The sequence below is a fragment of the Sus scrofa genome, chromosome X, assembly GCF_000003025.6.
Source record: "Sus scrofa isolate TJ Tabasco breed Duroc chromosome X, Sscrofa11.1, whole genome shotgun sequence".
In the NCBI taxonomy this organism is placed as follows: domain Eukaryota; kingdom Metazoa; phylum Chordata; class Mammalia; order Artiodactyla; family Suidae; genus Sus; species Sus scrofa.
The window spans coordinates 45,307,942-45,329,601 of NC_010461.5; the positions used below are offsets into that span (position 1 = coordinate 45,307,942).

Consider the following 21,660-nt stretch of genomic DNA (forward strand, 5'->3'; position numbering starts at 1 on the left):
TCCACCTCTGGCTGGCTTCTTTCAGCATTCTCTCTCTCTATTTTATTGGAATATAGTTTACTTACAATGTTGTGTTAGTTTTGGCTGTATAGCAAAATGAATCAGTTACACATATACATATATCCGTTCCTTTTCAGATTCTATTCCCATGTAGGTTATTACAGAATATTGAGTAGATTTTACTATATAGCAGGTCCTTGTTAGTTATCTATTTTATATATAGTAGTGTGTATATGTTAATTTATCACCTCCCCCCATGTTTCCCCTTTGGTAACCAAAAGTTTGATTTTGAAATCTTTGTTCTGTTTTGTAAATAAGTTCTTTTGTATAATTTTAAAATTAGATTCCAAATACAAGTGATATCATGATATTTGGTCTTTGACTTACTTTACTTAGTGTAATAATCTCTAGGTGCATCCATATTGCTGCAAATGGCATTATTTTCTTTTTAATGGCTGAGTAATATTCCATTGCATATATATACACCACATCTTTATCCATTTCTCTGTTGATGAACAATTAGATTGCCTCCATGTCTTGGCTATTGTAAATAGTGCTGCAATGAGCATTGTGGTGCATGTGTCTTTTTGAATTATGGTTTTCTCTGGATATATGCCCATTTAGATTGCAGGATCATATGGTAGTTCTATATTTTTTTAAAGAACCTCTGTACTGTTTTCCATAGTGGTTGTACCAATTTACATTCTCACCAACAGTGTAGGTGGGTTCCCTTTTCTCCACACCTTCTCTAGCATTTTTTGTTCGTAGACTTTTTGATGATGGCCATTCTGACTGGTGTGAGGTCATTGTAGTTTTGATTTGCATTTCTCTATCATTAGTGACGTTGGGTATCATTTCATGTGCCTGCCGAGATTGAACCAGGAAGAAATAGAAATATGAATAGACCAATCACAAGTACTGAAATTGAAACTGTGATTTAAAAACTTCCAAAGAACAAAAGTCCAGGACCAGATGACTTCACAGGTGAATTCTATCAAACATTTAGAGAAGAGTTAACACCTATCCTGAAACGCTTCAAAGAAAATGCAGAGGAAGGAACACTCCCGAGCTCATTCTGTGAGGCCATCATCACCCTGATACCAAAATCAGACAGAGATGCCACAAAAAAAAAAAAGAAAGAAAGAAAATTACAGGCCAATATCACTGATGAAAATAGGTGGAAAAATTCTCATTGTTTTTGTTTTTCTGCAATTTGAATATGATGTGCCTCAGTGTAAAGTTTTTTTTTAATGATTTTTATTTTTTCCATTATAGTTGGTTTACAGTGTTCTGTCAATTTTCCACTGTACAGCAAAGTGACCAGTCTCACACACACATACACACACACACGTGCGCACACACACACATATATATAATATATATATAATACATATATATTCTTTTTTCTCGCATTATCCTCCATCATGCTCCATCATAAGTGACTAGATGTGGTTTCCAGTGGTATACAGCAAGATCTCATTGCTTATCCATTCCAGAGGCAATAGTTTGCATCTATTAGCCCCAGATTCCCAGTCTATCCCTAGTTTTTTTAGTATTTTCCTGCTTAGTGTTTTCTGAGCTTCTTGGACCTGTGATTTGTTGTCTTCCTTAATTTTGGAAGAGTCTTAGCCATTATTATTTGTAATATTCTTCTATTCCATTCTCTCTTTTCTCCTTCTTGTGTTCCAGTTATGGCATATGTTACATCCTTTGAAATTGTCCCATATTTCTTGAATGTTTTGTTCTATTTTTTTTTCATTCTTTTTTCTACTTATATATCAGTTTGGGAAGTATCTCTTTCCCTATCTTCAAGGTCACAAATTCTTTCCTCAGCCATACCCAGTCTACTAACGAGCCCTTCAAGTGCAGTCTTCATTTCTGTTATAGTATATATATTTTTTCTAGCATTTCCTTTTGATTCTTTTTTAGGATGTCCATCTCTCTGATTACATAATCTATCTGTTCCTGCGTGTTGTTTGTTTTTTAGATAAGAGCCTTTGACATATTGATTATAGTATGTTATATTCCCTGTCTGATAATTCCAACAGCTTTGTCATATTGAGACTGATGTTTTGTCTCTTCAGACTTTTTCTTCTTGCATTTTGGTGCACCTTCTAATTTTTGTTGAAAACTGGACATGTCAGGTAATAGGAACTAAGAGAGAGAGGCCTCTAGTGTGAAGATTTATGTTAATCTTGCTAGGAGTTGGGCTTTTTTTTTTTTAATTTGCTTTAGCAATAGGAGCCAGAGGCTTTATATTCCTCTAGTATTCTTGATTTTGTCTCCTCTCCTGACTTTGGGCTTCCTTAGAGCATCTGTCTTGCGGCTCATTCAGCTATAATCCACTGCTATTATATTGGAGCCCTGTTGGTATGGTGGTGTGGTATGGGGAAAAGAATGTTTTGTAATATTCCAATTAAATTTCAGTGTTTTAGTGGGTCTGTGATTCTGGCCTATGACCTTTACAGGTATTTCTTATATATTCCTTGTCCCTTCACCCTCATATACACATCTTAGGCGAGATAGGATAGTTAGAGGGGGACTGGAATAAGAAGAAAAATGTCCTACCTTCATGGCTCTGAGACAAGGCTCTAGTTGTCTTTCCTCCTGGAAAGTAGGCCTTTTCTAGGGAGAAAGCTCCGGGCATATTTCACAAGGATATTTACAAGAACTGTTTCCCTTTTCCTGCCAGGGCCACAAGGGTGTCTTTCTCAAATCTTTATTGTGAGAACCTGGTGAGAGTCCTGGAAATAAACCCTATGACAATTCCTAGGAGAGTTGCTCACTCTCACTCTAGTCCACGCTCACCATCTAGAAGTTTGTCACAATTTTCTTTTAAGAGTTCCTACAAGTTTATGGTTCTAGCAGCTTCTGCTTTAGGTAAGCAGAGCCCATCTGTGACTCTTGATTTGCCTGTCCCTCAATATTTCAGGATGGTGGTTTGCTCTAAAACTTCATTTCTCCATCAGGTCCAAGAAAAGCCATTGATTTTTAGTTTCTTTAGCTTTTTATTATTGTTTGCACTTATTTTCAAGGCTGTACCTTTAGCCTCACGTTTATTCTGTTGGGAAGAAAAGCAAAGAGGAAGCAAGGAGTCAGTAGATATTGTGGGTTCCTTAAAAAAAGAAGAAATCTAGGCCCTATATTCCTGGGATGGGAAGAAACCCCAGATAGGTTTAGAGATCTAGCAATGTGGCCTTGTACCTTACTTCCTGGGTAAGGCCAGGAAGAGGACAAGACTACAAAATAGCAATGGTTGTATGCTGTCTGTAGGCATTCTTAGTGTTGAGTCATCTCACGTAGTTTCCCACAGCTCAGGATATCACAGGAATATAAGAAAAATATGTTAAGCAAAGACAGCCTCACAGAGGTGAACAAGCCCCAGGATATGACAGGAGCAGTAGAATATTTCCCATGTATATGAGTGGTATATGATACCCTCATATGCCACCGTCAGAAGGAGTCAGACCCCAAAGGGACTTTGTAGTAAAGAATGAAGCTCAACTCAACAGCTACCTGCTCGGACAGACAGTGGTGAACCAGATATAACATCTTGTCCTGTTTAGCATGGATATATGATACTCAACATATATCACCCATCCTGATGCTTTGACACTAAGATAACCATAACTTGGACACAAGCCCAAATAGTGGGATGAGGGAAAGAAACTCCGTGCTGCTGGAGTTAAGTTTCAGCCACTCAGTAGATTGGGAACTTGACATAGAATTCAAGTTGAGTTGCAGAGAAAAAGAAAACTTAAATTTCCTGCATACTTATATTTGTCAGGTAATACCCATACCTGATGAACAACCAGCATCAGAAAATTAAGTGATAAAAAAAAGGTATCTATTCAAAATGTGGGGAGTGTATTTCTTACTAATTGAAAACCACAGTGGTCTTACCTCCAGGCAAGAGTGATGGTATGTAAGAAATGACCTCTGGCACTTTGATGCATACCAAATATAATGAAAACTGAGTATTTGAGAAGAAAAGAAGAGAACTTCTAAAATTAAACATTCTTCTCTCTGAAGAGTGAACTCTGCCATTAGTGAGGTATGATTCCACATTATTCCTCCTCTTCCCCCTCCTCCTCCTCTGCCCTGTCCCTCTTACTTCAAACACTTCTCTTTTCTCCCTAGTTATTTTCTCTACACCATCCTACCTCTTTTTCTTCCTTCTCCTTGATTATTTTCCTTTCTTTTTCGTCTACCCCTTAATTTGTCTGTCTCCTTCCACCCCATTTTCACACGCTTCCCTTCTACATCTCTTCTCTCCTTTGCATTCTGCTTCCTTATTCTGTTTCCTCCTGCTTTTTCTATTTCAGTTTCATATCCTCTCTTTGTCCATTCTCTTGTTTCTCCTTATCTTAATAATTACATTTACTTTCAACCACTGTTAGCACTTATTCTTAAATTTTTATTCTTTCTTTTCTCTCTCCCTCTTCATCCCCTCTCTTTTCACTTTTTCTCTTTCCATTTTCCCTCTCTTCCTGCTTTCTTCTAACAATAATATGATGAAAAGTGAGAGAATAGAATGGGAAACAAGGTGTAATTAAAATGGTAGAATCAATAGGAATAGGTGATGAACTATATTTGGAAACAAGGCAGAGAGAGACATGAATAACTATAAGCAAAATAAGAGGAGAAATACTACTAAATATGATATTTAAAAACTACTTATAAAAAAGCAACAAACACTCTAAGTGGTGAAATGGTAAAGCCATTTCAAGAAAAAGAAAGGGATGTTACTTATTGAGATAATTACCCAATATTGTTTTTGATGTTTCAAGGAGTTAAATAAGACATCAGAGTGAGTACGATATATTGTAAAATTAGTGATCAAGGTATTTTTTTCTACAGGATGATGTTACATTAGAAATCTTAGTTATAATTATTAACTAAAAAATACTAGAATTGGGGGCTTCTGCTTCCAACAGGAAAGGATAAATGGTATAGATGTACTTTTCCCGTTTTGTCCCTGGGCTTTATATATAAACACACATGAGAAGACCCTGAAAGTAGGAGATAAGATAGCATACTCGAGTTCCCTGGGTTTTCTTTTTGCTGCATATATCCCAGACCAGATGCTGGAGAAGCTGGCAAACTGGAAACACCAAAGGGCACAGACCAAAAAAATAAAAGGCCCCAACATAAGTCTAAAAGACAAAGACAGCATAGCAAGACCACGATTTTTTTAGACAATAACTGCTCTACTCCAGCTAAATACCAGAGGAGAAACTGTGGCCCCACTCCTGCTAGCAAAAACAAACAAACAAAAACCAACTAGAAACCTTATACGTCCACCCTTGTCAGGCTATAAGGTCTCAAATTTCCTGATAGAATGTTAGAGAAGAGTGAATGGGAAGTAGGAACAATCCATTCCCCATGTTGTCAGAGACCATGTGGGGAACCTGGATCCTCATCTCTAATAGGTGATAATGAGATAGTCCTCCCACTAACCATTGGGATCATGTCCAAAGAAGACCTGGTGGAGAGTCAGGATTTTTATCAGCACCCAGCTCTAGCAATGATACTCACATAATTACACACCTAGATTTCTCTCAGTCAGTGTGGTATTAGTAAAAGCTTAATATGGAGCTAGAACTCTCACTTAGCTCTCAGTAACAAGGAGCCCCTCTCTCCCAGGTGTCTCCACTCTCTCCAGGCTAGGTGGGAATGTGGGCTTGGACCCATGTGGTAAAAGAGAAGATTTAAATAAGATTCGTATACTTATAGGATGCAAAATGTCCTGAATGCAGTTGAAAATCACTTGTTAAATTAAGAACTATGATAATCACAACTTGAATGAGAAAAGACAGTCAACACACACCAACATCAAGATGACACAGCTATTAGAATCATCTACAAAGGTTTTTAAACACCCAGGATAAAATTGTTGAAATGAGCAGTTGTTCATAGAACACATGAAAGAATGGAAAGTCTCAACAAAGAAATAGAAAATCTCCAAAAGATGTAAATCTCTTTACAAGATTCAAAGAAGTATCAGAAAGAAATTTATGAACTGAAAAATCCAATAAATGACTTAACCAGTAGATGAGCTCAACAGCAGAATAAAGTGACAGAAGAATGAATTAGTGAATTTGAAGGTGGAATGATAGAAATTATTGGATCTGACAGAAGAAAATAGACTGAAAAACAAAATAAACAGAGCCCCAGGCACTTGTTGGACTATTGCAAAAGATCTAACATAGGTGTCATCATGGTCATAGAAGGAGAGAAGGAGGAAGGGCTGAAAATTTCCAAATTTTGGGAGAAGCATAATTGGGTTCAAGAAGCTGAGCAAACTTCGAACAGGATACAGCCAAAGATTTACACCAAGACACATCATTTTCAAACTTCTCAAAGCTAAAGACAGAAATAAAACAATCTCAAAACCCACCAGAGAGAGAAATGACACCTTATCTATAGGAAAACACCAAATCAATGACAGCAGATTACTCATTAGAAACCATGAAGGCCACATTTTTCAGGTGCTGCAAGAACTGTCAACCTGGAATTATTGACCCAATGAAACTGTTCTTCAGAAATAAAAAGGAAATCAAAGTATTTTCAGAAGAAGGAAAACTTAAGAAAATTTGTCACCAACCTACCTATCCTAAAATAATAATAATCCTAATAATTATTATTATTTTAATAATAAAATTTAAAAGTTTTTGGAAAAGAAAGGAAATGATAAAAGAAAGAATCTTGGATCATCAGTAAGGGAAAAAAACAATAAAGAGTAAAATATGGGACATAATAGACTTTCCCTTTCCTCTTGAGTTCTCTAAATTATATTTGATGATTGAAGCAACAATTATAATGCCTCTGTTCTCAATATGTGTAGAGGAAATATTTAAGGAAATTATTTATATATATATAAATTATGAATGTAAATTATATTATAAATGATGGTAAAAGCATGTAAACAGAGATTAGGCTTCTGTACTTCACTAAACTAGTAGAATGTTCCATGAGTGGATTGTGATACATAACATATATATAATGTGATAGCTGTAGCAACCACTACAAAAGTCTGTGAAAAGCTATGCACTCAGAAACATTATAGGTAAATCAAAACAGAATTTGTCATAGCCATGTGGGCCGCTATAACAAAATACCACAGACTGAGTAGTTTATAAACAACTGAAATTTGTTTCTCACAGTTCTGGAAGCTCAGAAGTCTAAGATCAAGACATCAGTGTGGTCACATTTGGTGAGGGCCCTCTTGTTCAGAGCTGGCACCTTCTCACTGATTCCTCACATAGTGGAAGGGGCAAGAGATCGCACTGGAGCCTCTAAGGCACTAAATGCATTCATGAGATTTCCACCTTCATGACCTAAGCACCTCCAAAAGGCCTACCTCCTAAATCTATTATCTTTGGGGGTTAAGGTTTCAATTTTGGAGAGACACAAACATTCAGACCATAGCATTATTCTAATAAAAGCTAGAGAAAGAACACATAAAAAATAAAAAGACAGACCTAAGCCCTAATATATCAACAATAAAATTCTCTGTAAATAGTCAAAATACACCAATTAAAGACAAAGATTGGTGGAGTAGGTAAACAAATGTTACCTAATTACATACTGTTTATAAGAAACTCAGCTCAAATATAAGAATAAAAGAAGGTTGAAAGTAAAAAGATGTTAAATATATACTATGCAAATATTAATCACCAGACAGCCAGAGTGGTAATATAAATAACAACATAGACTTCAGAGGGAGGATATAGAAGAACTTACTATCATCAACCAACAGAATCTAATTGATATTTATAGAACACTCCACCCAACAACAGCAGAATATACAAAACTCTGATGAAGAAACCAGAGGTCAAAATAAAAGGAGAAATATACTATATTCATGGATTAGAAGAATCAACATAGAAAAGATGTTAATTCTCCCTAAATTGATTGATATGCAAGTCGAATGCAGTCGCTATTGAAATCACAGTAAGATGTTTCATAGATACATTTCAAAACATATGAAAAAAGAACTAGAATAATAGATAAAATAATTCTGAAAAAGAAGAATAGAATTCTGTCAAACTTTGAGACTTTAGCATGGCTACAGTAATCAAGACTACTGTGGTATTGATGGATGAATAGACACATAGACCAATGGCACAGAATAGAAAACTCAGAAATAGCCTCACACTGATTTTTGACAGACTGAGTTTTGACAAAGGTAAAAACATATCTCAATGGAAAAATTGTCTTTTAAACAAATTGTGCTGGAATGATTGGATGGATTTCCATAGCTCTGCTACTTCCATCCTTCCAAATGAAACTTGACCTAGACCTCACATCTCATTCAAAATTTAAATCCGAATGGATGATAGACTTCCATATAAAAATTAAAACCAGACTTTTATGATGTAAGATATAGTGTTCATATCCTAGGGCTTGTTGAAGAGTTCTTAGAAATGACACAGGAACCACAGTCTTTAAAAGGGAAAAAAAAAGTCAATAAATTGGACTTCCTATGGGAAGTTTCATGTGACTCCATTGAGGATGAATAGACAAGCTACAAACTGGAAGAAGATATTTGCAAACCATATATCTGACAAGAGACTCATACATAGTACATATAAATTCTCCAAGTTCAACACTTAAAAAAGGAATTCAATTAGAAAATGGACAAAAGACATGAAGAAACATTTCACCAAAGGGGACATATTGATGGCAAGTAAGCACATGTTACAAATCTTCAACATCATTAGCCATTAAGGAAATGTAAATTAGAACCACAATGAGTTATTATTTCACATTTATCAGAATAACTAAAACAGTCTGACAACAGATGCTGGCAAGGATTTGGAGAAAATAGATCCATTCACACATTGTTGGTGGGAATGTAACATGATACAATCACTCTGGGAAAGTTTGGCAAGTTTCTTATACAACTAACATGCTCTTATTACACAATCCAGCAATTTCACTCTTGGGCATTTATCCCAGAGAAATGAGATCTTATGTTCACAGAAAAAATTGTACACAAATGTTTATAGCAGCTTTATTCTAATGGCGCAAACTGGAAACCACCCAGATGTCTTTCAGTGAGTGAATGGTGACATCAGCTGTGGCACATCTATACCACTGAGCAGTACTTGGTAATAAAAAGGTAAAAACACATAACTTGGAATATCTCATAGGCATTATGCTGAGTGAAGAAAATCACTCAAAACGTGACATGTTGTATGACTCCAATTTTATTGCCTTCTTGAAATGTTAAAATTAGAGAGATGAAGACATTAATGGCTTCCAAGGGTTAGGAATAGTGGAGGAAATGGAGGTGAGTGTGACCATAAAGGGGTAGTACAAGTAAATCTTTGTGGTAGCAGAATGGTTGTATATCTTGGTTGTTGTGGTTACTGTGGAAACTGCCACATGTGATAAAGTGACATAGAACTATACACAGATGTGATACAAGTGTCAGTTTCCTGATTTCGATGTTGTATTATAGTTACCTCAATGTGCCCATTGAGGGAAACAGCTAAAGGGTACATAGGACCTCTCTGTATTATCTTTTTTCTGTGCACCTATGGTTAATTAAAAGTAAAACATTTTAAAAATATGTTAATGTAGTAGAATTAGTAAAAATTCTGTATTTCAAAAATCATGCCATAGGAGTTCCCTTTGTAGCTCAGCAGGTTAAGGATCCGGCATAGTTTCCATGAGGATTAGGGTTTAATCCCTGGCCTCACTCAGTGGGTTAAGGTTCCAGCCTTGCTGCAAGCTGCAGCATAGGTCACAGATGTGGCTTGGATCCGGCGTTGCTGTGAATGTGGCACAGGCCTCAGCTGCAGCTCCGATTTGACCCTAGTCTCGGAACTTCCATAAGCCACAGGTGCGGCCCTAAAAAAAACAAAATGCCATAAATATTAGCTGGTTGGATACCATTACTGCCACTGCTGAACACTAATACTAGATGCTGCCTCGGCCCTGCTATCAGTGATGCTGCTCGGAACTAGATTTTATTTTGGTTCCTGCTTCCATCACCACAGATAAGGTATTGAATTCCATCATTGCATCTTTGAATCACTCCTTTCAGATCAAGTATTAGATTGGAGTTATGGCTGTTTGTGCAGTCAAAGACTTGACTTGGCAGGTCTGGAGTGTTCAGATCCTGTGCATTCCAAAAAATGTTTGAACATTCCAAAAAAGTCTAGTTCTTGACTGGCTCCTGGGAGATAACCTCTAGGCCTTTGACATATCATGCCTGATTAGAGTCTCTTTGTTCACCCGGGGCTTTGGCCCACATCAGATGGTTTATGTTAACAATATGATTTATAGTGCGGCCTTGAGCCTTGTGGCATTAGTTTGACCTCTGCACAGGCTGGAAATTGAGCAAGTAAGGTCAGCCACCCAGGTGTTCCATGCCTACGTGACTGACCTCCAGTAAAACACCAGGCACCGAGGCTCAGGTGAGCTTCCCTTATTGTCACACATGTTGCTGGAAGAATTAAGCACTGGCCGCACAATTCCACTGAGAGGGCAGCTGGAAGTTCATCCCTGGTCTCTCCTGGACTTTGACTTAGGCACCTTTTAGCTTTGTGGATTTAAATCAGTACCATTTCCTTGTAATAAACCATAGCCATGAGTGTAAACACCTTTTCTGAGTTCTGTGAGCGCTCCTAGTGAATCACTGAATTTGAGGGTGGTCTTCAGGTCCCCACCACACTGGCAAATCCCAGATCACATTCTCTTAGCAGCTAAGGGAATGTGAAAAAGTGAATATCTGGCCTTTGTGACTCTTACAGTTGAAACTGTTATGTATGTAGAGTATACACACTATATTACCTTGCTAAAATGTGGGGGAAAAGAAATTTGCAATATATCTAACCCTAAGGGATTTCAATAAGCATCTGTAGGACTGTACAAAGAAGTCTTCAAAACAATTAAGATAAAGACAGACAACACAAGAAAAATAAATGAAGGACTTGCACAAGTACTTTAAAGAGGAATCCAGTATCTCCATTAACACCTGAATATGTGTTCCACTACTTATCAGAAATGTAAATTAAAACCACAAGGAGAGGCTCAGCAGTAATGAACCCGACTAGTATCCATGAGGACGCGGGTTTGATCCCTGGCCTTGCTCAGTGAGTTAAGGATCTGGCATTGCTGTGAGCTGTGGTGTAGGTCGCAGACGAGGCTTAGATCCCTAGTTGCTATGGCTGTGGTATAGACGGACAGCTGCAGCTCCAGTTGGACCCATAGCCTGGGAACGTCCATATGCCTTAGGTGCAGCCCTAAAATTAGAAAAAGAAGGAGATATAATACACATCAGATTGGCAAAATATTGGAAAAGTCTTAGAACACCAAACACTGTCAATTTTACTCCCAAGTATCTGATGTCATAGGAATAAAAAATGTTAAGCATTAAAATATAAGGATATGCGTGCAGGTATTTTATTTCAGTGGTGTTGGCATATCCTCCCTTACCTCTGCCCAAGACACCTAAAACCATAATGAATTACCATCAATGAGGAAATGGTTGAATACAATGTGGTCCATCCTATCATGGAATACTATGCAGCAGTGTAAAAGAATGAATCAGAGGTAGACTAGTATTAACTAAAATAAATACATTAAGGTATAATATGATCTTAATCTTTGTAAAACGATAACAAGGACTTTTTGAACATGGATATAAAAAGCGGTTGTTAAAAATGCATGGCTGACAAATGGGGGTAGAAGTGAAAGAAAGTGGAAAGTAGTAAGTAAAAGAATACAATTTAAAATATTTATGGCATATATATGTAACCCCATTTATGTAAGAATATATATATATGCATAGTGTTGTATGAAAAAGTACACTGGGATTTCCCTTGTGGCACAGCGGGTTAAGGATCCGGCGTTGCCACTGCAGTGGCATGGGTTGCTGCTGTGTCATGGGTTTGATCCCTGACCTGTGAACTTCCACATGCCTCGGGGAAAAGAAAAAAAGGAAAAATAGCATTAAAATCTTTTTTTTTTTTTGGTCTTTTTTTTTGTCTTTTCCCAGGACTGCACCCACAGCATATGGAGGTTCCCAGGCTAGGGGTCCAATCGGAGTTGTAGCTGCCGGCCTATGCCACAACTACAGCAACACCAGATCTGAGCCACGTCTGCGACCTACACCACAGCTCACGGCAATGCCGGATCCTTAACCTCCTGAGCGAGGCCAGGGATCGAACCGGAAACCTCATGGTTCCTCGTCGGATTCGTTAACCACTGAGCCACGACGGAAACTCCAACATTAAAATCTTAATAGCAGTTTGCTCAAGGTGTGAGATTTAGAGTGTTGGCTACATAATTTCTAAAGTATTTAGGTTATGTTTGAATTTTTAATGATGAATATGCATTATTAGTGTAATGAGGAAAAGTAAGTGATTCATCACAGGAAAGAAAAAAGAATGCTTCTCAGGTTTCTTGCTTAATCAACAGGGTAGATGGCAGGATTCATTCATTCATTAAGCAAATATTTTTGAGCATGTAAAATATGCCATGCATTATTTTATGTACTAGGAATACAGCAATGAATAAAACAAACAAAAATCCGTCTCCATAAATGGCTTTTATTCTAATGGAGAGAGAAGGGTATGACTAAAAGAGAAACACACAAGGTTGGTAAGGAGGAGGATATACAAAAGAATCAGTTCGGGACATGTTAATTGGAAAATTCAGAAACATATCCAATTGCAGAACTGAGGTAGGCAGCAGAATTACAGATCTAGAATTCAGTAAGCCAGGTCAAGACTGGAGATAGATATGGTAGCAGAAAGCATATAAAATGGTGTTTCAGATCTCCTTTCCTGAGTCTGATCACGTCCCACTGCAGACACTTTACAGAGGAAGTGCTGAGGAAAAACAGGCAGCTGACAGGGGAGGTTGCTATGCAACAGATGAGGAAAGTCATCCAGCCAGGCAGAATTGATGTTGGCCCTTGGGGACCAAATGCTGCAGTTCCTCCTAGCATTAGCTTCCTTTTCATATGTTGGCTCCTGGCAGGAACTGATGCCAGAACAAATGTGAAATATACAAAGATCTTGGATTTTGGGAAAATATCAGTTCAGTTTGAGTCATCTCACATCTGTATATTATTTTCTGCCTTTTTGAGTCTCTCTAGTCATTCTGAAAGCAAGCAGCATGTGTGTTGTTGGGTAGGATCCCAGTAATTGCCCTTTGCACTTTATGGTTTGCATATTGAACAAACCTGGCTCAGAAAAGTCCAGTGACCTGAGCAGGCTCACACAGCTAGTAGACACTGGCTCACCCTCCATCCCACGAATTGAAGCCCAGCCCAGGAAGGGACCAGGGCAAACATTCTGAATCCGGGCTTGCCATGGCTCAGAATTGCAAGTGCCTGATTGTCTTGGCCACTCCAGCGGGCACCAGAAAGGCCTCAGGGGTAGGGCGTTTGTGCCTCTCACAATGAAGGGGCCTGACGGCCGGAGCAGGGAGTGGACCCCAATGAGCAATTCCCATATCTGGATGGACCCACAGAGCAGGAGGGCGGGGAGTGGGAGGGGGCGGGGCGGAGGAAGAGCTGGGACCTCTATCTGTTTCCTCCTAAATTGAGAGCATGAGCTTAAGTCTCAGGGAACACTAACCTTGTCTGTTTGGGACAGATGTTGACAGGGCAGGAGGTGGGATAGATCTGTTGCTTAAACTGATAAAAGGAGGGTGCTTCAGTCCCTGGGCCAGCGCCGGTGGATCGTGGGTTTTAGGGTCTGGAAGACCCAGGACAGGACCACATTTTGCTTTCTCTGTTTACTGGCTTTGTGGCTTTGTCTAGTTCATGCAATATGTTTGTACCTCAGCGTCTTTATCTGTAAAATGGAGATGCTGACATCCACCTCCCAGGGCTGCTGTAAGAAGAAAACAAGCCCCAGCATAGATCGTGCTGTGAAGTACAAACTGTGCCCTTCCCTCCCCTCCTCCCCACCTCCCCACCTTCCCACCTCCACACACAAAATAAATAGCTGGAGCTGCACAAAGGGCAGGAAAGAAGCTAATGTTTATGAGTCTGGGATCTGTTGAGGAGGGGGGTGGAAATCATGGAGTCACGTGGCAGGCACAGACTCTACCTCTAATAATGTATCCTCTGGCCGTTCCTTTTCCTGGGTCCCTAAGTGGATGTGCTTATTTTTAGCCCGAGCCAAACACTTGTAGCAGTTAGAGCCCCCCTACAGAGACCTCCTTAATAGTGACCTAAGTGCTGCTAGACTAGGGGGTGGAGATGCATGCCGACCTGACAGGAGGGGCCGTGCGAGGGGAGGGATAGAACAGAGACGCATTGCGGAAAAGGTAGGGGGCCAGTGTGTGGGGCAAGGGGTGGGATCTAGAGGCACTGCGAATCTGTTTGGGGGAGGGGATATAGAGAAAGGGGAGGGATCGCTGTATACTGTCGACCTGGTTGGTGGTGGGGTGGTGTGTTGGCAAAGGGGCGGGATTGCCTCCCACTGCACATGCGCACCTTAGTCTTCAGGACGAAGCTTTTGTTGGGAAAGCAGGCGGGACTCTTATTTGGTCGGTCAGTTCTTGCGCATGCGTACAACCATCTGAGGCGGTGGGTGGTATATTAGGCGAAGAGGCGGGGTCGTCCTAGCTGCCGCGCTGGCATTTTCTCCTGGACAAGGAGAGGGTGCGGCTGCTGAGAGCCGAGCACTGCAATCCCGATCCTCTGAGTCGTGAAGAAGGGAGGCAACGAGGGGGTTGGGGTTGGGGCCTGAGGCAAGGTGAGAATTAGCCCCCAGACAGGGCATCTGCCCCCTGGTGCGGGCCCCCCATTTTTCATCCCAATCCCTTTACCCCGGATTCTGATCCTTCTTCCACTCCCCGAACCCTAATTCACACCCCTCACCCGATCCTCCCTTATTCAGAATCCCTGTTTGCTCTCTGAGCCCCTCCCATCGTTCAGAATTTACAGATTTCTCGACCTCAATCTGTACTGTTATATGATTCCTCCTGATTCGGAAACTCCATTCAGTTTCCCATATGCGAATCCCAGTGCTATCCGCCTGGATTCAGAACTCTTAAATCGGTTTTCCAAACCCCGATTTGAAGCTTCTCCCCGTCGTAGCTTCTAGGGATTCAGAACATCCATCCGGACACCCATTCACTTTTCCCACTCCGATCTGGCCCGTTCCCCTCACATTCAGCACCTCATCCGCCCCCACAATCAAACCTCAAACACCACCGTCTCCCCACATTCATTCCTTCCCATTTACCCTCTGTAGTGTAACGCCTAACTCCTCCCCCACACCCCCCTCCCCAGGCTCTGCTCTTGCCAGAGGGACAAGAACCATGGCTCAGAAAATGGACTGTGGTGCGGGCCTCCTCGGCTTCCAGGTGAGATCTCCACTCCCCACCCCACCATTTCCCCAGCCGACAGTTTCCCCCTTCCCGGGCCCCTTTGGCTATCCAAACGCCTGGATCAGATTGTGCCTTCTTGGTGCCTGGATTCCTTCATTTTTCAAATTCCCATGGTTTATGGGGGAGGGGGCGTCCCTTTCAGCCATCAGTCCCTGCTCAGAGAAAGGGGAGACCCTGTTAGTAGTCAGGGCAATCTGCCCAGAGAATGCGGGTTGGGTAAGGAACCATTTTTTTCCATAGTCCTGATGCTTGTAGAGCTCTTTGCCGCCCCCTCCCCCAGCCTCCTCCACCCTCCCTTCCTCCTGCATTCCCCACCCCTTGCGACCCCCTTATTCTCCTCAACTCCTCCAGGCGGCACTCTTGCTCCACCTCCTCCTGCTCCTGAGCTCCTACCTCACACTGCAATGTTCTGCTCTAACCTCACTCCCAGATCAGCACCTGCCTTCCACTTTGCCCCCCTCACCTCATCGCCGCCCGCCCCATGTTTAACCTCTGCCCCACTCAGCCCCTCTCACACGTTCTGTTATCACTTCATTCCTCTCAGGCCTCTAGATCTCTGCCTCAGCCTTCCTCTCTTTGCACCAGCCGCCCCCCCTGCACCTCCTCTGAGCTACTCCCCCGCTCCCAACCCCACTTTGTGAGGCCCAGAGATTTATTTTTTCCCCTTGTATTTGCAGGCTGAGGCCTCTGTAGAAGACAGCACCTTGCTTATGCAGACCCTGATGGAGGCCATCCAGATCTCGGAGGCTCCACCTACCAACCAGGCCACAGCAGCTGCCAGTGGGCCAAATGCTAGTCCTCAGAGTTCACAGCCCCCATCTGCCAATGAGGTGGCTGATATTCAGGCTTTAGCAGCTGCCACTAAGCCTAAGACAGCCTTTAAGGCCCAGAATGCCACCACAAAAGGCCCAAATGCTGCCTATGATTTCTCTCAGGCTCTTAATGCCAAGGAGATTCCCAGCACACCACCTACGGTAGCCTTTAAGGCCCCAAATGCCCCCTCAAAGGGCCCAAATGCTGCCTATGATTTTTCCCAGGCAGCAACCACCAGTGAGTTAACTGCCAAACCTGAGATGGCCTTTAAGGCCCAGAATGCCACTACGAAGGTGGGCCCAAATGCCACTTACAATTTCTCTCCATCTCTCAATGCCAATGAGATGGTCAACACTCAGCCTAAGACAGCCTTCAAGGCTTGGAATGATACCACTAAAGCCCCAACAGCTGAAACCCAGACCCAGAATATTAACCAGGCCAAGATGGCCACTTCCCAGGCTGACATAGAGGCTGACCCAGGACCAGGTATCTGTGAATCTGATGGTGCAGCTGCACAGACATCAGCAGATGGCTCCCAGGCTCAGAATCTGGAATCCAGGACTATAATTCGGGGCAAGAGGACCCGAAAGGTGAGATCCCTGCTAGTTCCACTTTGCTTTGGGCCTCTCCTTTCTTCTGTGAGGTTGTTCATTTGTTCTAAAACAAAACAATATATAGCTGCCTGTATTCAGCTAGGTTGTAGGGGATGATAAGATGTATGTGATAATTCCTGTCCTCTGAGTGTCCACGGACTAATGGGGAGATGAGACATGGACATGTAATATATCCAGTCTGCATGTAATTCCTTGTGTATTTTGATAGTAGCCATCATGTGTTAGGTCTTGGCCTAGGCACATTCACACAGGTTATCTCACGCACTAAATCTTCAAGATGCTTCATACCGGCTGGGGTCATAGTTTCAGTTTTACAGGGAAGGAAACTAGTTTCCAGAGAGGTGAAGTGACTTGAGTGATTTGTCCAGGGTGGTACAAGCAGAGCCAGTGGTGAACATAGGAAGAGGAGAAGCTTCAGGCCCCACCCTTGGGTTGCTCCTGGCCTGGTTCAGAGATGAAACTCCTGCCTGGAAGACAGTGAAAGACAAGCCCAGGACTCAGGGTGACCATTGGCTAGTGGGTCAGGCTGTCACTACAGGTGAGGGTTTTAGGGGGCCTTCCTGGAATAGATAGGGCAAGGACATAGAAACAGTTGGTGACTCTGACCTTCCTTCTCTTTGATGATGCAGATTAATAACTTGAATGTGGAAGAGAGCAGCAGTGGGGATCAGAGGCGGGCCCCACTGGCTCCAGGGACCTGGAGGTCTGCACCCGTTCCAATTACCACTCAGAGCCCACCTGGCGCACCTCCCAATGTTCTCTGGCAGACCCCATTGGCCTGGCAGAACCCATCAGGCTGGCAAAATCAGCCAGCCAGGCAGACCCCACCAGCACGACAGAGCCCCCCAGCTAGGCAGACCCCACCAGCCTGGCAAAACCCAGTTGCTTGGCAGAACCCAGTGATCTGGCCAAACCCAGTGATCTGGCAGAATCCTGTGATCTGGCCAAACCCCATTGTCTGGCCTGGTCCAGTTGTCTGGCCGAACCCACTGGCCTGGCAAAATCCACCTGGATGGCAGACCCCACCTGGATGGCAGACTCCACCAGGCTGGCAGGGTCCTCCAGATTGGCAAGGCCCTCCTGACTGGCCACTGCCCCCCGACTGGCCACTGCCACCTGATTGGCCACTTCCCACTGACTGGCCGCTCCCACCTGACTGGATTCCCACTGATTGGCCAGTTCCACCTGACTGGCAGAACCTGCGCCCCTCACCGAACCTGCGCCCCTCTCCCAACTCGCGTGCCTCACAGAACCTGGGTGCCTCACAGCCCCGAGATGTGGCCCTTCTTCAGGAAAGAGTAAGAATTGTAACTGCAGTCACTTTCCCTCTCCCTCTTGCTCTTTTCCCTCTTGTCAAGTGGCCTGTAAATCGCTTATAACTTTAATGCTTTCTTTTTTCCTTCTCAGGCGAACAAGTTGGTCAAGTACCTGATGCTTAAAGATTACACAAAGGTGCCCATCAAGCGCTCAGGTGGGCATCCAGTGCCCTCTCCCAGAGCTCTGCCCTGTGTGGCCATTTCTTTGCTCATGTCCCTTCCCCTTCAGTCCCCTCCTTCTGCAATTGAGTCTTCCTTTTCCACCCTTGAGGACATTGCTCCCCTCAGCAGGGCTGGCAAAGAGGTTGTAGTTCTGTGGCCTCAGCTCAGGTGCTCCCTCCTCTCTCCTGCAGAAATGCTGAGGGATATCATCCGTGAATACACTGATGTGTATCCAGAAATCATTGAACGCGCATGTTTTGTCCTAGAGAAGGTGAGAAGGCAGCCCTGAAGGACAGGAATGATGGGGAAGGTTTTTTTAAAAATAGATATTATGGGAAAGTCTCGATTTCAAAGATTTCATAGGATCCCTACTGGGAATTTAGGGTGAGTGTCACAGGGAGGGGAGTGACTGAATATGGGTAGCTTATGCTAGATTTTGTAATTTCATAGTCTGATTTTTTTTTTGGTCCCTGTAGAAATTTGGAATTCAACTGAAGGAAATTGACAAAGAAGAACACCTGTATATTCTCATCAGTACCCCCGAGTCCCTGGCTGGCATACTGGGAACGTAAGATGGGAAGGGAGGTGGAACATGGCCTTTCTCAGGGGTGCTTTTTTCCTGGGAGTTTCAAGTAGGTCAAGGTCCAGGATTCAAGGTCACATAACAGGGTCATGTGCAGAACTGGGATAGAATTCTCTCCTAGCCTAACTAGGGAAGTGAGAGGGGTGAGTTGCCTGGGGCGTCGCATTCATATGGCTGTTGAAAATGTATTGTTTTTGTGCTCCTTTAGGACCAAAGACACACCCAAGCTGGGTCTCCTCTTAGTGATTTTGGGTGTCATCTTCATGAATGGCAACCGTGCCAGTGAAGGTGAGTGGCTGGACAAGCAACTGGGGGTTGGCTACCGCCTGATTTCCATGCTCATTTTCCGTCCCTTGTCTCCCCTTGCCTCCCATTGCAGCTGTCCTCTGGGAGGCACTACGCAAGATGGGACTGCGTCCTGGGTATGACTGGGCTCTCTCATCTCTTGCCTGTTTATATCATCCTTTGGTAACAGAGGATGGTCCCAGGATTGCATCAGCCTGGCGGTCTAGGGGAATTGGTTTGGGGAGGTACAGAGCCCAACGATGTGACCTGGGTGAACGGGAAATAGTTCTGACCTCTCTGCCTCTTCTCTTGCCTGTGACCTCTGTGTTAGAAAACGCTTTGCTTTTCTTTGGGCAATATCATAGTCTCTGATTATGAGTTCTTTTTTTTTTTTTTTTTTTTTTTCAGGGTGAGACATCCCCTCCTTGGTGATCTGAGGAAACTTCTCACTTACGAGTTTGTAAAGCAAAAGTAAGTGATGCCTAAGCGACTTTGTGTGGTCCTCATGAGTTCTGTGTGCTGGTCAGCCTCAGAAAGCCCCTCTTATGCTCATTTCTTACACTCACTTATACCTATACACAGGCATACAGACACACATGTGTACTCAGGAGTATTTATTGAGTATACTCCTTATAGTTGAACTTTTCTGCAGTATAGTTATCTTGCAAGTGGAGCCTGTCCACCATGCCCACAGTAGGTATTTCCAAGGCTGGGCTTGGCTGAGGCTTTTGCAGTGGGCCTATTTGTGGCTCAATGACAAAATTACAAGACCCTGGAGCTAGAGCTGTTGTGACAAAGGGGGTGAAATTAAGTGCTGTCCTTTCTATGACCCTACGCCAGTCACCCTCCAGCCCTGGGTGATTGCTGGGTGTAAAAGCACTGGCACAGGAACGTGAAGGCCTGATTATTAGAGGGTAAACAATCTGTTCAGGAATGAGACTGGGGGGAGTTGTACCTGAAATCTGGGGTGTCAGAATCTAGCATTATTATGCACTGATGGACTATCATTCTGCTTGGGTAGAAACAAAGGCCTTTCTGCTCTTTCTAAGGTACCTAGACTACAGACGAGTGCCCAACAGCAACCCTCCTGAGTATGAGTTCCTCTGGGGCCTCCGTTCCTACCATGAGACTAGCAAGATGAAAGTGCTGAGATTCATTGCAGAGGTAATAGAGGAACTGCTCCAGACTTGCTAGGTCAAGGGATGAAGTATGACTGGCTGGGAAAAGTCCAGAGCAGGAATGAGATCTTAGGTATCGCACATGTAGGTGCCACATCATTGGTGGCATTTGTTGTTGTTACTGTGCAAACAGTAGCACAACGTAGGGCGTTAAATATATAGCAGGTGCTTCATAAATATTAATGAATACTATTCTTGGTTTTATTTTCTATTCCTTATCTCAGGTTCAGAAGAGAGACCCTCGTGACTGGACTGCACAGTTCATGGAGGCTGCAGATGAGGCCTTAGATGCTCTGGATGCTGCTGCAGCTGAGGCAGAGGCCCGGGCTGAGGCGAGAACCCGCATGGGGATTGGAGATGAGGCCGTATCTGGGCCCTGGAGCTGGGATGACATTGAATTTGAGCTGCTGACCTGGGATGAGGAAGGAGATTTTGGAGATCCCTGGTCCAGAATCCCATTTACCTTCTGGGCCAGATACCACCAGAATGCTCGCTCCAGATTTCCTCAGACCTTCGCTGGCCCCATTATTGGCCCTGGTGGTACAGCCAGTGCCAACTTTGCTGCCAACTTTGGTGCCATTGGTTTCTTCTGGGTTGAGTGAGATGTTGGGTAGGTATATCACTTTGGAATTGGGCATTTAGGGTCATTGGGGATGTAGAGTCCATGGGAATGTATTTATGTGCTCTAGCTGGGAGTCCTAGGAAACCCATGGTGGGGAGATGAGGAAGGTATGGGGAAGCACCATTTGGTATTTTTGTTCCTTATTTGGTATATAGCATTGATTTTTAATTTTCTTTCTTTTTTATGTTCACAGGTATTGCTAATCAGTTGCAACAGTCTTTCCCCTGAGTGAGGCTGAAGCCTCAGAATCCTTCTAAACACAGCTATCTAGAGAGCCACATCCTGTTGACTGAAAGTGGCATGCAAGATAAATTTATTTGCTGTTCCTTGTCTATTGCTTTTTTCCCCCTTGTGTGCTGTCAGGTTTTGGTATCAGAAATAAACGTTGAAACTGCAAAGTGAGTTAGATGTGTTCCCTGTTTTTTTCTGTGTTTAGGGAGAGATCAACTTGTTTATATGGGAGAGACGGGGCCTCAGTTCTAGCCTAACACAGAGGCAGATTAGTTTTCTGGCTAATGGATTGGGAAACAAGGGCTTGACGAACATGAATGCTAATGAGATCCAAGAAAAAGTATGGCTTATTTAATAAATATCATGTAAGTGACTCATATGTGATAGATACTCTGCTAGGTGCTTTGGAGTGACATTGAAAGATGAAATAATGAGAGAGGGTGTAGGTGGTCAGACAGTTGCATTTAAGAAGACAGAAGAGGCAGAACTC

General features: G+C 42.7%; 1 protein-coding gene across 7 annotated transcripts in view; it reads left to right on the forward strand.

The window, feature by feature from the left end:
- The window catches only part of MAGED1 (MAGE family member D1), a 70,522-nt gene extending 49,181 nt beyond the window's left edge, over nucleotides 1–21,341 (forward strand). For 2 of the 7 annotated variants that reach the window (XM_013986140.2, XM_005673621.3), the window contains 12 exons: nucleotides 15,269–15,342; nucleotides 16,044–16,769; nucleotides 17,423–18,091; nucleotides 18,201–18,264; nucleotides 18,463–18,542; nucleotides 18,748–18,839; nucleotides 19,063–19,142; nucleotides 19,234–19,276; nucleotides 19,548–19,610; nucleotides 20,189–20,303; nucleotides 20,542–20,927; nucleotides 21,133–21,341. In XM_013986140.2, the coding sequence (XP_013841594.1) occupies nucleotides 15,298–15,342; nucleotides 16,044–16,769; nucleotides 17,423–18,091; nucleotides 18,201–18,264; nucleotides 18,463–18,542; nucleotides 18,748–18,839; nucleotides 19,063–19,142; nucleotides 19,234–19,276; nucleotides 19,548–19,610; nucleotides 20,189–20,303; nucleotides 20,542–20,919 (2,355 nt within the window). In that variant the 5' untranslated portion in view covers nucleotides 15,269–15,297 and the 3' untranslated portion in view covers nucleotides 20,920–20,927; nucleotides 21,133–21,341. Of the gene's footprint in view, nucleotides 1–14,499; nucleotides 14,525–14,545; nucleotides 14,730–15,268; nucleotides 15,343–16,043; nucleotides 16,770–17,422; nucleotides 18,092–18,200; nucleotides 18,543–18,747; nucleotides 18,840–19,062; nucleotides 19,143–19,233; nucleotides 19,277–19,547; nucleotides 19,611–20,188; nucleotides 20,304–20,541; nucleotides 20,928–21,132 lie in introns of those variants that run through there. The other 5 variants (XM_021079534.1, XM_021079535.1, NM_001001860.1 and 2 more) reach the window with 4 other exon arrangements.